The sequence below is a fragment of the Aethina tumida genome, chromosome 7, assembly GCF_024364675.1.
Source record: "Aethina tumida isolate Nest 87 chromosome 7, icAetTumi1.1, whole genome shotgun sequence".
Classification (NCBI taxonomy): Eukaryota; Metazoa; Arthropoda; class Insecta; order Coleoptera; family Nitidulidae; genus Aethina; species Aethina tumida.
Window position 1 is genome coordinate 3,119,066 of NC_065441.1, and position 14,648 is coordinate 3,133,713.

A 14,648-nucleotide genomic window follows, 5' to 3' on the forward strand; every position below is an offset into this window, starting at 1 on the left:
AGTCTGGTGATTTTGAATGGGCTACATTCGGATTTCTCTGCCAGATGATGTTTAATTGTTTTATTTTCCTGTAAAAATCATTTAATTAAACAAATAACACTTTTTCAGTATGAACAATGTAAAATATTAAATTTTCTAACATAACATTTAAGTTATTTCAATTATTTACTATCAGATTTCTTTGTTTAAATTGTTTACAATGAATTAAAAAATTTATCTAAGCCAATAAATCTGATAAAAATTATAAATATCTTCACAAAACAAATATGTCTAAACAAATCCTTTAACTGTAGTCCTAAAAGTGTACAATCCACACACATAATTACAAACGTTTAAGCAAGTTTCAGCAAACATTTGACTAAATTCTATTCTAAGATTTATAACAGAAAAATAAATAAAAAGAACAAGTGATGTTGCTAACGATGTACGGCGTGAAAGTGTGGAACAAACGCAGGTCGGTAACGGTTTGCACAGTGAGTGGGTTTTGGAGAAGAGCGTCGCTGCGCTTCTGGATTTCCTAGGGGGTAGGAGTTACCCGATTGATGGGGACCGGCTACGTATAAATACCCACCTCCTCGAAGGGGTAACCATCATTGTTCGCTCACCTTCTTCCTAACACAGACATGAGACCGTTTGTGGTAAGTACATTTTTATTTTATTTATTAATCACTCGATTTGTTTGTGCTTCGGTTTTGTTATACGTTAGTTAACTCACTGTTCTAAAAAAAATATGTTTTTTAATTTAAAATTTAAAAACATTTAATTCCTAAAAAGTGTGTGAACTAACAACAAAAAGACTTTTTCACAATTACCTAATTAACCCAAATTTTTTGAACGCACTAACTCAGTTTCTCTAAGACACTATTGGTAAAATTGAATAATTTTCTTCAATTATCGAAGATTGCATGAAACAAAGACCCGATTGTTTATAAATTTTCGCACTGTGACATTTAACTTTCCCATTTACTTAGTTTATCACGAACTAATGTTGCAGTATGTTGTAATGTCCACACAATAAATTTCACCCAAGTTATTTTTTTGTAAATCCTTTAATTAACACCAACTTAAATTATAAAACTTTCTACAATATTAAAATGAAATTTCTTTTCAGACGTATTAGTACAATATATAAATGGCGTGGATTTAAATTGGTCACGGACCTTTTATTAAATTTAATTGAAAAATTATTGTTGTCTTTATGCAGATTAGTTTTATATGAATAAAAATTCAATTTCTAGCAAACAAATACTCCTGCTTTTACAATTTCTTTATAATAAATAATAATCCATAATTAGTGTATATTTAAAATAAAACAAAACAACTAATAGTTATTTTTTTAATGTGCTTCTATTCACTAAATTGTGTTAATTAAAATGAATGTGAATAAAACTGTGATCCGAACAATTATCAAGTTATCTCGTTTTGTATGTTTCTATAATAATTTCTTTTTCCAGTTATCCTCGTTTCTCCTAGCAGTCGCCTGCGTGGCAAATGCCGGCGAGGCTAGCAAGGCCAGCAAAACTGAGAAACGCGGCATCATCAGCGATATCGGCGATCATGGTTCAATCTCGATCGGTGGAGGCCACGGAGGAATCTCCCTTGGAGGCGGTGATCTGGGCGGTCACGGAGGCGGCCTCGAACTCGGAGGCCACGGCGGTGGTCTTGGCGGAGGACTTGGAGGTGGACATGGAGGATTCGGCGGTGGACTAGGTGGATTGGGAGGTGGATTAGGTGGATTTGGCGGTGGAATTGGAGGTGGAATTGGAGGTGGATTCGGAGGTGGTGCCGGAGGCGGCGGCGGTGGTGGCGGTGGTGCCACCATCAGCACCGTTACCCAAACCGTCGGCGTACCAGTACCAGTACCACAACCCTACACTGTCACCAGACCTGTTCCAGTACCAGTTGCCCAACCAGTAGCCGTACCAGTACCAAGACCAGTACCTGTACGTATACCTAAAATACTTATTTGCACAATTACAAAATGCTTTCTCATTAGGTCTCTGTGCCAGTACCACGACCAGTTGTAGTACCCCGTCCCGTACCAGTAACAGTAACCCGTCCAGTACCAGTAGCTGTACCAACTCCAGTCCGTGTACCAGTAGCTCAACCAGTCGCTGTTGAAGTACCACAACCCTACCCAGTCACCATTCCACAACCAGTCGCCGTGCCTGTCCGTCAAACTGTCGTAGTACCAGTTGCTCAACCCATCTTCGTAGGAGGAGGCGGCGGCGGTGGCGCCGGCGGTGCTGGTGGACTTGGCGGTGGTCTCGGAGGCGGTCTCGGCGGTGGACTCGGCGGAGGATTCGGCGGTGGACACGGAGGTGGTCTCGGCGGTGGACTCGGCGGTGGACACGGTGGACTTGGAGGTGGTCACGGAATCAGCATCTCCTCCGGTGGATACGGAGGCGGTTACGGAGGCGGCCACGGTGGAGCATCCATCTCTACGATCTCCATTGGTCACGGATCCAGCTTGGGCGGTGGACATGGAGGTGGTTTGTCCTTGGGTGGACATGGAGGTGGTTTGTCTTTAGGTGGACATGGAGGTGGTTTGTCCTTAGGAGGACATGGAGGTGGTTTGTCATTGGGAGGCGGTCACGGCGGTGCCACCAGCTATTCCAGCATCTCCTTGGGAGGTTCGTCCAAATACTAAACGAAATTAAGACTAAAGATTTCATTCGTCATCTATTACTCATCCAATCATTGTCCACACAATTTTCATTGTCAATGTGATAACAGTATTTTTTATTGTTGATTGATGGCCTAACACCATCTGTGTATATATTTTTTACACGCATAGAGAAATAAAGCTATTTTAATTATTAATTTTGATTCTTTTCCTTTTTCTGCTGATATTTTGTTGCTCAAATACAATTAAGGTACTCTTCTTGGTTAAATCTTTGGAACTCCAGCAAAAATAATAATGGTGCAAGTGATTAGAAAAAGCAAACTAGTGTTCTTAAGAAAAAACAGGACATGATATTTTCAAAAAATTCTTCCTTCCTGTTGTACAATCATATGACATATCAAATTCTTTTGAATGTCGTAAAATATTCAAAAGTAATTCTCTGTTATGTTCTGAAGATTTGTTCACGTTGAATTCACAGAAAATCTAAAAAATTGTAATCAATAATCTAAATTTCTCACATCTTACGACATTCTTACATTTGTAAAAGCCGCAAAAAAAGATTGATCATTATTATGATCAATAATATCTAATTTTCGTTCGCCATTAACATTTTTTATACTCTTATAAGCTTGATAAGCAGTCTTCAAACTAACTTCATATGCAATATTTTTCCACAATTGATCCTTAAAAAATATCACACATATTATTGTGTCAACTAAATATAATTACCTTCACTACAGAATTTTTATACTCATTCATCCAACAACTTAAATTAACTTCATTAGTATTACTTAGGACGAGATTTCCCATTTCATCATATTTGGATCCTTCATAATCAAGACCATGAACAAATGTAAAAGCAATTAAAGCACCCAAAAAACCATATTCCATAAAACCCAATTTTAACATAGAATAAATAGGAAACTGAAGAATTGTTGCCGGTAAACCTGAAATATTTAAAATTATACATGTACAAGTAGTATTTCAGTAATAATAATCAATACATAGGATATTTTGATTAAGCACAAACGCTGGTTCATTTAATTTGTAGTTCTCATATTCTTGTCGTAAATTCTTCCGGTTAATATTTTTAAAATCCATCATAGTATTCAATTTTATGATGTTTATGAAGTTGTCTAGAAAATTATTAGGTGTTGTTTTAAGCTATAAAAATAGGTGTTAGTCAAGTAATAATTTATATGAGATTGAGACAAACATTTTCATAATATTTATTTAGTTTTTCCGTTACTGGTTGGCCTCCTGTAATTACGAGTACGGTATTATTCACCTTCGATTTTGCCTTTTCAATGTAATCATTCGAAATCCAAGTGGCGTTATCCAACAGGATATAAAAAGTTTCCTTAATTTTATTGAACACCGTGTCGATCTAAAACATAACATTAATTTTAGTGTTAACATATGTATGCAAGAATATTTTTTTTTACCTCAAAGGGATAAAAGTTTTTGTACAAAATACTTCCACTAATCATTCCTAAATGTTCTTTAACCATTTTTGTACAATCCCAAGACCTAAAACAAGCTAAAACGTCCTAAAACCTACCAAAATTAAATTATTTTACCTTGAGTGCAAAAGCGTTTTACTAGAAGGCCATTTGTAGTCTAAATAATTCTCCATCTCAAGTGTTGTAGATTTTGCCATAGTAAAGACAACTTTCCACCATAAATATAATTCAATTTCCTTCTTAGGTAGTGCCTCGAAGTATTTTATTACAGAATCCACATATTGATATTCATTGTTTAAAAATTTAATAGAACCATATACTTGAGATATTTCAATGTTTTGAACACCCTCAAAAATAGATGCCACAAGTGTTTTTATTATTTTTTCGTACTGATATGAAGCACCATCCGATATTTCTTCCAAACTCACATGTTTTGACATCGGTTTCAAGTGTTTGTTAACTTCCTAGAAAAATAAAAGCTTTTGTAAAAGAATTTGGCTTGATATCTAGAATATACATCATGAATGAAAGATGAAATTTGAATTATAACTTGTGCAGCTATTATCAACTTCTCTTCTTCAAATTTCAATTTGTTATCGTCCAAAATTGTTTTAATAATGTAAACTATAGGTTCTACTGTGACGTTGTAAATTTCAGATAAAACAGGATGAGGCAAACTACTTTTTGTCTTTGGAACCCCAACATACACTATGTTTTCAGCTACGTCAAAAATATTGGGGGCCACATTAACCCCCAGCACCACATCCATGCCGAAAGCTCTTCTGATCTTACCTACCGTCGTCCAACTGAATTCACTATCTTTACCCGAGAAAAATCCGGGGATGATGGGAAGTCCAACCTCTTTAATATACTTGTACATCACCTTCAACCCTAAACTATCTCTTTGTTCAGTTAAAATACAAGACTTGTAAAAGTCCAACGCTAATTCAGTGGTGGGCGATAACTCAGTATTATATTCTTGTTGAAAAATTTGTTGGAGGTCAATAAGTTCCTTATCCTGCAACATCTGGAGGACTGAATACGTTTCAGAAAATCCAGGATTAGGATGATGAGTTTTCCATCCATTACAGATACGACTATAGTAATCAAGGCACGGAAGGAAATTTATGTTTAAAATTTCGTTAAAATATAGCTTTACCTTGTGACATTCATTAGTTTCACAAAGTAACTCAATTGACGGCACTAAGGATAATTAGAGTCAATAAGTTAGTGAGTTAAGAAATTGCACACAACTTACTTTATGATTAAATTGTATGAGAGAAATAACTTACCTGAAGCTGAAGCAGGAGCTAAAAAAGTATATTTTCTATAATATTTTATTTAAAGAAAATAATAAATATATAAAAAAAATATTCTTACGTGCGACCATAAAAGGAAATAAAGGAAAACTATGCTATTTATAAAAGTCGCAATTTATTACGATTCTTACCACTTGAAAAATTTGAAGTCGATATATAAACAGCTGGAACTGTTTTATATAGTTTAATAGATTAAAATGGCTAACTAAGAAAAATAATCAAATTATTATTTTTATTAACTAACTTAAATAAATTATATTTTATTGAACATGTTTATACAGTAAAGATACATGCATTATCTTTTAAAGGTTTGAATTTATGAAAATCTTCAAACTTACCTATAATTGACGAATCATCTTTTTCTGAAAACAATAACAATCCATCTTAACTATTGTAAATTTTGCCATAGTTAAGACAACGAATTTACTAAAATCTTCAAACTTACCCATAATTGACGAATCTACATCTTTTTCTGAAAACAATAGAATATTTAACACAAACCTATTATTTATCCAAATAAAATTATTTACTGCTCAAAATCTCATATGCAATTAATCCTCCAATAACTACCAACACAATAGTTCCAAATATTACCAATTTTATTTTTTCAACGTAATTATTTTTAGCACTAAAAATTAAAACATTTAGAGGGAAACTTAACATAAAAAATTAATTTGTTTTTACGGTATAACTTTTAAGTTGATTCTATTTCGATAAATAGGTACAGATGCTAAAAATTTACCTATAAATTTAATTTTACACAATATTATAATTAACTCACGAAAAGACTCAGCCTTAGGATCATTTCCCAACTCTTCGATGGCCATGATTAATCTACTCCAAATTTTATGATAGCTAATGTATGGACATTAATGTTACGAAATTGTAATAAACCATAATAAATATACCATAAATGACAAATTTGTAAGGGTATCATTAAAATGCACATAAAAAATTCAAATGGATCACACATGATAATATTTAAAGTAAAACTTCTTTTTTTTACAACAACTATTTATTAATATTAAAATAAGTCACATTTAAGTAGCACATAATAGCACTCTTTGACGAAAATCTTAACAATGCTTTAAATCATATCTAATATCACACGGGTTAAAATAATTGGTCTGGTCTGTAACCATCACCAAAAACTCCACTAAGTAAGATTAAATTACTAGAAATTAGGAAAAAATTGGACATGATAATTTCAAAAAATCCTTCCTTTCTCTTGTGCAATCAAATGACATAGCAAATTCTTTTGAATGTCGTAAAATATTCAAAAGTATTTTTCTTACTACCTCGGTGGAAAGTACGTATTTTGCTCCCCGGTTCCGCGACAGAAAATAGTATTTTTCTGTCGTGGAACCGGGGAGCAAAATACGTACTTTCGACCGAGGTAGTAAGAAAAATAGTATACACTACACGGGAAAAAAGTTTGAGATTCCTGTCCTGCGCGTCATACTGCCCGAGGCGTAGCCGAGGTAGTAAGAAAAATAGTATACACTACACGGGAAGAAAGTTTGCCCTGCCCTGCGCGCCATCTTGCCCTCGGAATCTCAAACTTTCTTCCCTTGTAGTGTAAAAGTAATTTTCTGTTATTTTCCGAAGATTTGTTCATTTTGGATTCACAGAAAATCTAAAAAAATCTTAATCAATATTCTATAGCTTTTACATCTTACGATCTTCATACATTTGTAAAAGGCGTAAAAAAAATTGATCCTTTTTATGATCAATAATATCTATTTTTGATTCGGCTTTGAACTTAACTCTACTCATATAAGCTTCATAAGCAATCTTCAAACTAACTTCATAGCCAATATTTTTCCACAATTGATCCTTAAATAATATCACACATATTATTGGGTTGGCAACTAAGTAATTGCGGATTTTTTTTAGAAAATCAAAGACAATTTTTTCAAAGAACTAAATAACTTTACTGTGTAATGTATTGCCCATTTTGATAAATGACCTTTTGCCATCTTTCAGGCAGCATCATAATCCCAAGTTCATAAAACTTCTGGTTTTTATTAGCAAAAAACTGAATTAGGTACGATTTGACATCATCATCATTATTGAAATTTTTATCATTCAAGGAGTTTTGTAAAGATCGAAATAAAAAGTAATCAGATGATGCAAGGTCAGGACTATATGGTGGATGTGGCAAAACATCCCAACCAAGCTCCAATAATTTTTGCCGAGTGACCAAAGATGTGTGTGGCCTTGCATTGTCATGATGGAATACAACACCTTTTCGATTTGTCAATTCGGGCCGCTTTTTTTCAACTGCATTGTTTAATTTCATTAGTTGTTCAATGTAGACAACCGAATTGATCGTTCGGTTGGGTGGTAAGAGTTCAAAGTAGACAATTCCTTTATAATCCCACTAAACTGATAACAAAATCTTCTTTTGATGAATACCTGACGAGCTGGTTCACATGGCCTGCTCCACGGTCTTTTCCGCTTGATATTGTTGTAAACAACCCATTTTTCATCGCCAGTTATCAGTTGTTTTAAAAATGGATCATTTTCATTACGTTTATTAAGCAAATCGCGGCGGTTAATGCGTTGCGTTAAATGCGTTTCCTTCAGTTCGTGAAGAACTCATGTATCGAGGTTTTGAACAAGCCAAGTTGTTTTAAGTGAGTTTCAATGCATGTATGTGATACAGGAAGCTTCTCTGCAATCTCACGTGTTGTACTGTGACGATCTGAATCGATTATTGCTTTGATTAGGTCGTCATCAACTTCAACTGGACGACCAGAGCATTTTTCATCTTTGAGTGAAAAATCACCAGAACGAAATTTGGCAAACCAATTTTGAAACTGCCGTTCTTTTAAGGCTTCCACGCCATAAACAGCACATAACTTTTTGTGAGCTTGCGATACGTTTTTCCCTTTGCGGAAATAAAAAAGCAAAATATGACGAAAATGTTCCTTTTGATCTTCCATTTTTCAACTAACGCCAAACGAAAACTACGCAACCGATCAAAAAACTTTTTTTACTGATTGATAGCTGAATTTCCAACTATCAAATAACAAAATGTGTTTTACATTTGGACTACGCCAGCAAACCTAAAAATTCAACTGAAGCCATCAATGAGTGAAATCCGCAATGACTTACTTGCCAACCCAATATTATGTCTCAACTAAATATAATTACTTTCATTACAGAATTTTTATACTCATCTATCCAACAACTTAAATTAGCTTCATTAGTATTATTTAGTTCGAGATTACCCATTTCATCATATTTAGATCCTTCATAATCAAGACCATGAACAAATGTAAAAGCAATTAAAGCACCCAAAGAACCATATTCCACAAAACTTAACACAAAATCAATAGGAACACGAAGAATTGCTGCCGGTACACCTGAAATATTTAAAATTATACGTGTAAAATTTACGTTTTAATAATGATAATGAGTACATAGGACATTTTGGTCTAGCACAAACGTTGGTTCATTTAATTTATAGTTCTCATATTCTTGCCGTACATTATTCCTGTTAATATTTTTGAAATCCATTATCGTATTCAATTTTATAATGTTTATGAAGTTGTCTAGAAAATGATTAGGTCTTATTTTAAGCTATAAAAATACGTGTTAGTCAATAAAAATTTATATGAGATTAAGACAAACATTTTCATATTTATTTAACTTTTCCGGAAGTGGTTTGTCACCTGTAATTACAAGTATGATTTTATCCACCTTCGATTTTGCCTTTTTAATGTAATTATTTGAAATTAAATTATTTGGAACACCCTCAAAAACAGATGTCAAAAGTGTTTTTATTATTTTTTCGTACTGGTATGAAGCGCCATCCGATATTTCTTCCAAACTGACATGTTTTGACGTCGGTTTCAAGTGTTTGTTAACTTCCTAAAAATATAAAAACATTTGTAAAAGAATTTTGTTTCATATCTAAAATATACATCATGAATGAAAGATGAAATTTGAATAATGGCTTGAGCAGCTTTTATCAACTCCTCTTCTTCAAATTTCAATTTGTTATCGTCCAAAATTGTTTTAATAATGTACACTATAAGTTCAACTGTTTCGTTGTTAATTTCAGATAAAACAGGATGAGGCAAACTACTTTTTGTTTTTGGAACTCCAACATACACTACGTAATCAGCTACGTCAAAAATATTGGGGGCCACATTAACCCCCAGCACCACATCCATGCCGAAAGCTCTTCTGATCTTACCTACCGTCGTCCAACTGAATTCACTACCTTGCCCAGAGAAAAATCCGGGGATGACGGGAAGTCCGATCTCCTTAATGTACTTGTACATAACCTTCAACCCTAAACTATCCCTGTGTTCAGTTAAAATACAAGACTTGTAGAAGTCCATTGCTAATCCAGAGGTGGCCGAGTACTCAGGGTAATACTCTCGTTGAAAAATTTGTTGGAGATGAATAATTTCCTTATCCCACAGCATTTGAAGGGCTGAATATGTTTCAGAAAATCCAGGATTAGGATGATGAATTAGCCACGCACTGCAGATGCGGCTGTAGTAATCGAAGCACGGTTTGAAGTCTACCATTACAATATCGTTAAAATATTGCTTGACCACATGACATTCATTAGATTCACAAGAAATCTGAGTAGGCGACACTAAGGGCATTTAGTGTCAATACATGATGAAGTAAAAAATTTGACGATACTTACTTGAAAAGAGTACTGAACCTTGGGAAGTAATTATATATTATTGATAATTTTGTTTTATGATTAAATTGCATGAGAGAAATAACTTCCCTGAAGCTGGAGTAGGAGCTGAAAAAGTATATTTTACTTAAAGAAAATAAGTACGTGCGTTATCATTAATTGAAATGGCTAATAAATTAATTCTTACGTATTGGAATTGCAGCACCTACATAAAAAACATTCAACAATTTAAGCCTTACCGGTCATAATTCGTGAAGAAGGAGGTGAATACACTAAAAAAAGTTATATTTTATTGATAAAGTTTATACAGCAATGAGACAATTATTCAACTATCATAGAAAATTGAAAATTATATAATATATATAATTTTTTAAGAGTTTTAATTTATAAAAATCTTCAAACTTACTCATATCAGACGAATCTGCATCTTTCTCTGAAAACAATCGAATATTTAACTATAAACCTATTGCTCATCAAAATAAAATTATTTACTGCACAAAATCCCATATGCAAGCAATCCTCCAATAATTGCCAATGCAACAGATCCAAGAATTACGTACTTTATGTTTTCAACATAATTATTTTTAGTACTATAAATAAAAAAGCATTTAGAGGGAAACTTAACATATACCACAGAGCTGATGGGTTCTTACGTTACAACTTTTATGTTGTTTTTATTTCGATAATTCGGTGACTATTCTAAAAATGTGCATATAAATTTAAAATTATGAAATATTATGATTAACACACGAGAAGACTCAGTCTTAGAAGCAGGATCATTTCCCAACTCTTCAATGGCCATGATTATACTACTTCAAATTTTATGATATCTAATGTATGAACATTAATGTTATGAAACAATTGTAATAAACCATAATAAATATACCATAAACGACAAACCTGTAAGAGCATCATTAAAATACGCATAAAAATTGAAATCAATCTCATTTGAAAATATTTATAAGTAAAACTTCTTTATTTACAACAAATATTTATTATTATTAAAATAAGTTACATTTAAGTATCACACAATGGCACTCTTTGGTAACGAAAATCTAAACAGTGCTTTAAATCAAATTAATATAGCAATGTTAAGACTTTTAGACGCTGTAAGAATTATAATATTGGTGCAAGTGATTAGAAAAGCCAAACCAGTCTCTTAAATTCAATTAGGAAAAAATAGGACATGATAATTTCAAAAAATCATTCCTTTCTGTTGTGCAATCAAATGACATATCAAATTCTTTTGAATGTCGTAAAATATTCAAAAGTAATTTTCTGTTATGCTCTGAAGTTTTGTTCATCTTGGATTCACAGAAAATCTAAAAAAAATTTAATCAATAATATTACATTCTCACATCTTACATCTTCTTACATTTGTAAAAGCTATAAAAAAAGATTGATCATTTTTATGATCAATAATATGCTGTTTTGGTTCACCATCAAACTTAACTCTAGCCATATAAGCTTCATAAGCAATCTTCAAACTAACTTCATAAGCAATATTTTTCCACAATTGATCCTTAAAAAACATCACACATATTATGTTCCTACTATATATAATTACCTTAATTACAGAATTTTTATATTCATTCATCCAACAACTTAAATTGGCTTCATTTGTATTATTTAGAACGAGATTACCCATCTCATCATATCTGGATCCTTCATAATCAAGACCATGAACAAATGAAAAAGCAATTAAAGCACCCAAAGAACCATATTCCATAAAACCCAATTTTGACATAGAATGAATAGGAAACTGAAGAATTGTTGCCGGTAAACCTGAAATATTTAAAATTATACATGTACAAGTAGTATTTCAGTAATAATAATCAATACATAGGATATTTTGATTAAGCACAAACGCTGGTTCATTTAATTTGTAGTTCTCATATTCTTGTCGTAAATTCTTCCGGTTAATATTTTTAAAATCCATCATAGTATTCAATTTTATGATGTTTATGAAGTTGTCTAGAAAATTATTAGGTGTTGTTTTAAACTATAAAAATAGGTGTTAGTCAAGTAATAATTTGTGTGAGATTGAGACAAACATTTTCATAATATTTATCTAGTTTTTCCGGGACAGGTTTGCCTCCTGTAATTGCGAGTACGGTATTATTCACCTTCGATTTTGCCTTTTCAATGTAATCATTCGAAATCCAAGTGGCGTTATCCAACAAGATAGAAAAAGTTTCCTTAATTTTATTGAACACCGTGTCGATCTAAAACATAACATTAATTTAGTGTTTACATATGTATGCAAGAATATTTTTTTTACCTCCAAGGGATAAAAGTCTTTGTACAAAATATTTCCAATAATCATTCCTAAATGTTCTTTAACCATTTTTGTACAATCCCAAGACCTAAAACAAGGTAAAACGTCTTAAAACCTACCAAAATTATTTATTTTACCTTGAGTGCAAAAGCGTTTTACTAGAAGGCCATTTGTAGTCCAAATAATTCTCCATCTCAACTGTTGTAGATTTTGCCATAGTAAAGACAACTTTCCACCATAAATATAATTCAATTTCCTTCTTAGGTAGTACCTCGAAGTACTTTATTACAGAATCCACATATTGATGTTCGTTGTTTAAAAATTTAATAGATCGATAAACTTGAGACATATCAATGTTTTGAACACCCTCAAATACAGATGCCAAAAGTGTTTTTATTATTTTTTCGTACTGGTATGAACCACTATCCGATATTTCTTCCAAACTGACATGTTTTGACGTCGGTTTTAAGTGTTTGTTAACTTCCTAGAAAAATAAAAGTATTTGTAAAAGAATTTGACTTCATATCTAGAATATACATCATGTATGAAAGATGAAATTTGAATTATGACTTGTGCAGCTTTTATCACCTCCTCTTTTTCAATTTTCAATTTGTTGTCGTCCAAAATTGTTTTAATAATGTAAACTATAGGTTCAACTGTGGCGTTGTTAATGTCAGTTAAAACAGGATGAGGCAAACTACTTTTTGTCTTTGGAACCCCAACATACACTATGTTTTCAGCTACGTCAAAAATATTGGGGGACACATTAACCCCCAACACAACATCCATGTCGAAAGCTGTTCTGATCTTACCTACCGTTGTCCAATTGAATTCACTATCTTTACCAGAAAAAAATCCGGGGATGACGGGAAGTCCGACCTCTTTAATATACTTGTACATCACCTTCAACCCTAAACTATCTCTTTGTTCAGTTAAAATGCAAGACTTGTAAAAGTCCAACGCTAATTCGACTGTGGGCGACAACTCAATATTATATTCTTGTTGAAAAATTTGTTGGAGGTCGATAAGTTCCTTATCCTGCAACATCTGGAGGACTGAATACGTTTCAGAAAATCCAGGATTAGGATGATAAGTTTTCCACGCATTACATATGCGACTGTAGTAATCGAGGCACGGCAGGACGTTTAGCTTTATAATTTCGTCAAAATATTGCTTGATCTCCTGACATTCATTAGTTCCGCAAGGTACATTATTTGACAGCACTAAGGGTATTTAGTATCAATACATGAGTTAAGAAATTTGACGCTACTTACTTGAATAAAATGCTGGACCTTTGGAAGATAATTATTTATTATTGATATTTTTCTTTTATAATTATAATAATAATGAGATAAATAACTTACCTGAAGCTGAAACAGCAGCTGGAAATGTATATTTTATTTAATATTTTATTTAAAGGAAATAGATAATAAATATAAACAAATATTTTATTCTTACGTGGTATTATAGGAGCACCTGCAAAAATAAAGGAAAATTATAATATTTATCAAATACGTAATTTATAACGATTCTTACTTCTTAAAACATTTGGAGGTGCATCATCATTAGCTGAAAGTGGCTTTTATAGTTTAGTATATTGAAACGGCTGATAAATTGATTCTTACGTGTTGGAACTAAAGAAGCTACCATAAAAAAAATATTAAAAACATTATTTTTATTAACAAATTAAGCCTTACCCGTCCTTCGTGAAGATGGGGGTGAAGACACTAAAATTTCATTAAAAATGTTTATACGGCAGTTAGACAATTGTTAAACTATCATATAAAATTGAAAACTGCATAATATTTTAAGTGTGAATTTATGAAAAACTTCAAACTTACTCGTATTTGACGAATATGCATCTTTCTCTGAAAACAATCAAGTATTTAACTATAAACCTATTATTTACCCAAATAAAATTATTTACTGCTCATAATCCCATATGCAATCAATCCTCCAATAATTACTAACGCAACAGATCCAAGTATTACGAATTTTATTTTTCCAACATAGTTATTTTTAGTACTTAAATATAGAAAAAACATTTAGAGGGTAACTTAATATATAAAACTAGTGGGTTCTTACGGTATAACTTTTATGTTATTTTTATTTCGATAAACTGGTGTAGATTCTAAAAATTTACCCATAAATTTAAAATTATGCAGTATTATGATTAACTCACGAAAGGACTCAGCCTTAGAATCATATCCCAACTCTTCGATAGTCATGATTATACTACTCCAAATTTTATGATATCTAATGTATGGACATTAATGTTATGAAATAATTGTAA

At 32.3% G+C, this 14,648-nt stretch overlaps 2 protein-coding genes across 2 annotated transcripts; one reads left to right on the top strand and one right to left on the bottom strand.

The window, feature by feature from the left end:
• Positions 1-353: 353 nt before the first annotated feature.
• LOC109605319 (uncharacterized) lies at positions 354-2,813 on the top strand. Its single transcript, XM_020021886.2, has 3 exons — positions 354-638; positions 1,455-1,943; positions 1,997-2,813. Exons 1-3 carry the CDS (start codon positions 624-626, stop codon positions 2,648-2,650), a joined length of 1,158 nt encoding a protein of 385 aa, XP_019877445.1. The 5' UTR covers positions 354-623; the 3' UTR covers positions 2,651-2,813.
• A 797-nt stretch (positions 2,814-3,610) lies between these two features.
• Positions 3,611-12,462, bottom strand: LOC126266256 (uncharacterized). Its single transcript, XM_049969874.1, has 3 exons — positions 12,359-12,462; positions 12,132-12,302; positions 3,611-3,790 (listed from the first exon to the last, which is right to left on the bottom strand). The coding sequence occupies exons 1-3, from the start codon at positions 12,422-12,424 to the stop codon at positions 3,611-3,613; spliced, it is 417 nt and encodes a 138-aa protein (XP_049825831.1). The 5' UTR covers positions 12,425-12,462.
• Between the last annotated feature and the right edge of the window lie 2,186 nt (positions 12,463-14,648).

Excerpts from the sequence above, each read along its gene's own strand:
- LOC109605319 (XM_020021886.2), top strand. Across the intron at positions 1,944-1,996 it reads CAGTACCAAGACCAGTACCT|GTCTCTGTGCCAGTACCACG; the intron begins GTACGTATACCT and ends CTTTCTCATTAG.
- LOC126266256 (XM_049969874.1), bottom strand. The coding sequence starts at position 12,424 with ATGGTTAAAGAACATTTAGGAATGATTATTGGAAATATTTTGTACAAA. Across the intron at positions 12,303-12,358 it reads AAGACTTTTATCCCTTGGAG|ATCGACACGGTGTTCAATAA; the intron begins GTAAAAAAAATA and ends GTTATGTTTTAG. Across the intron at positions 3,791-12,131 it reads TAGATAAATATTATGAAAAT|CTTAAAACAACACCTAATAA; the intron begins GTTTGTCTCAAT and ends CTATTTTTATAG.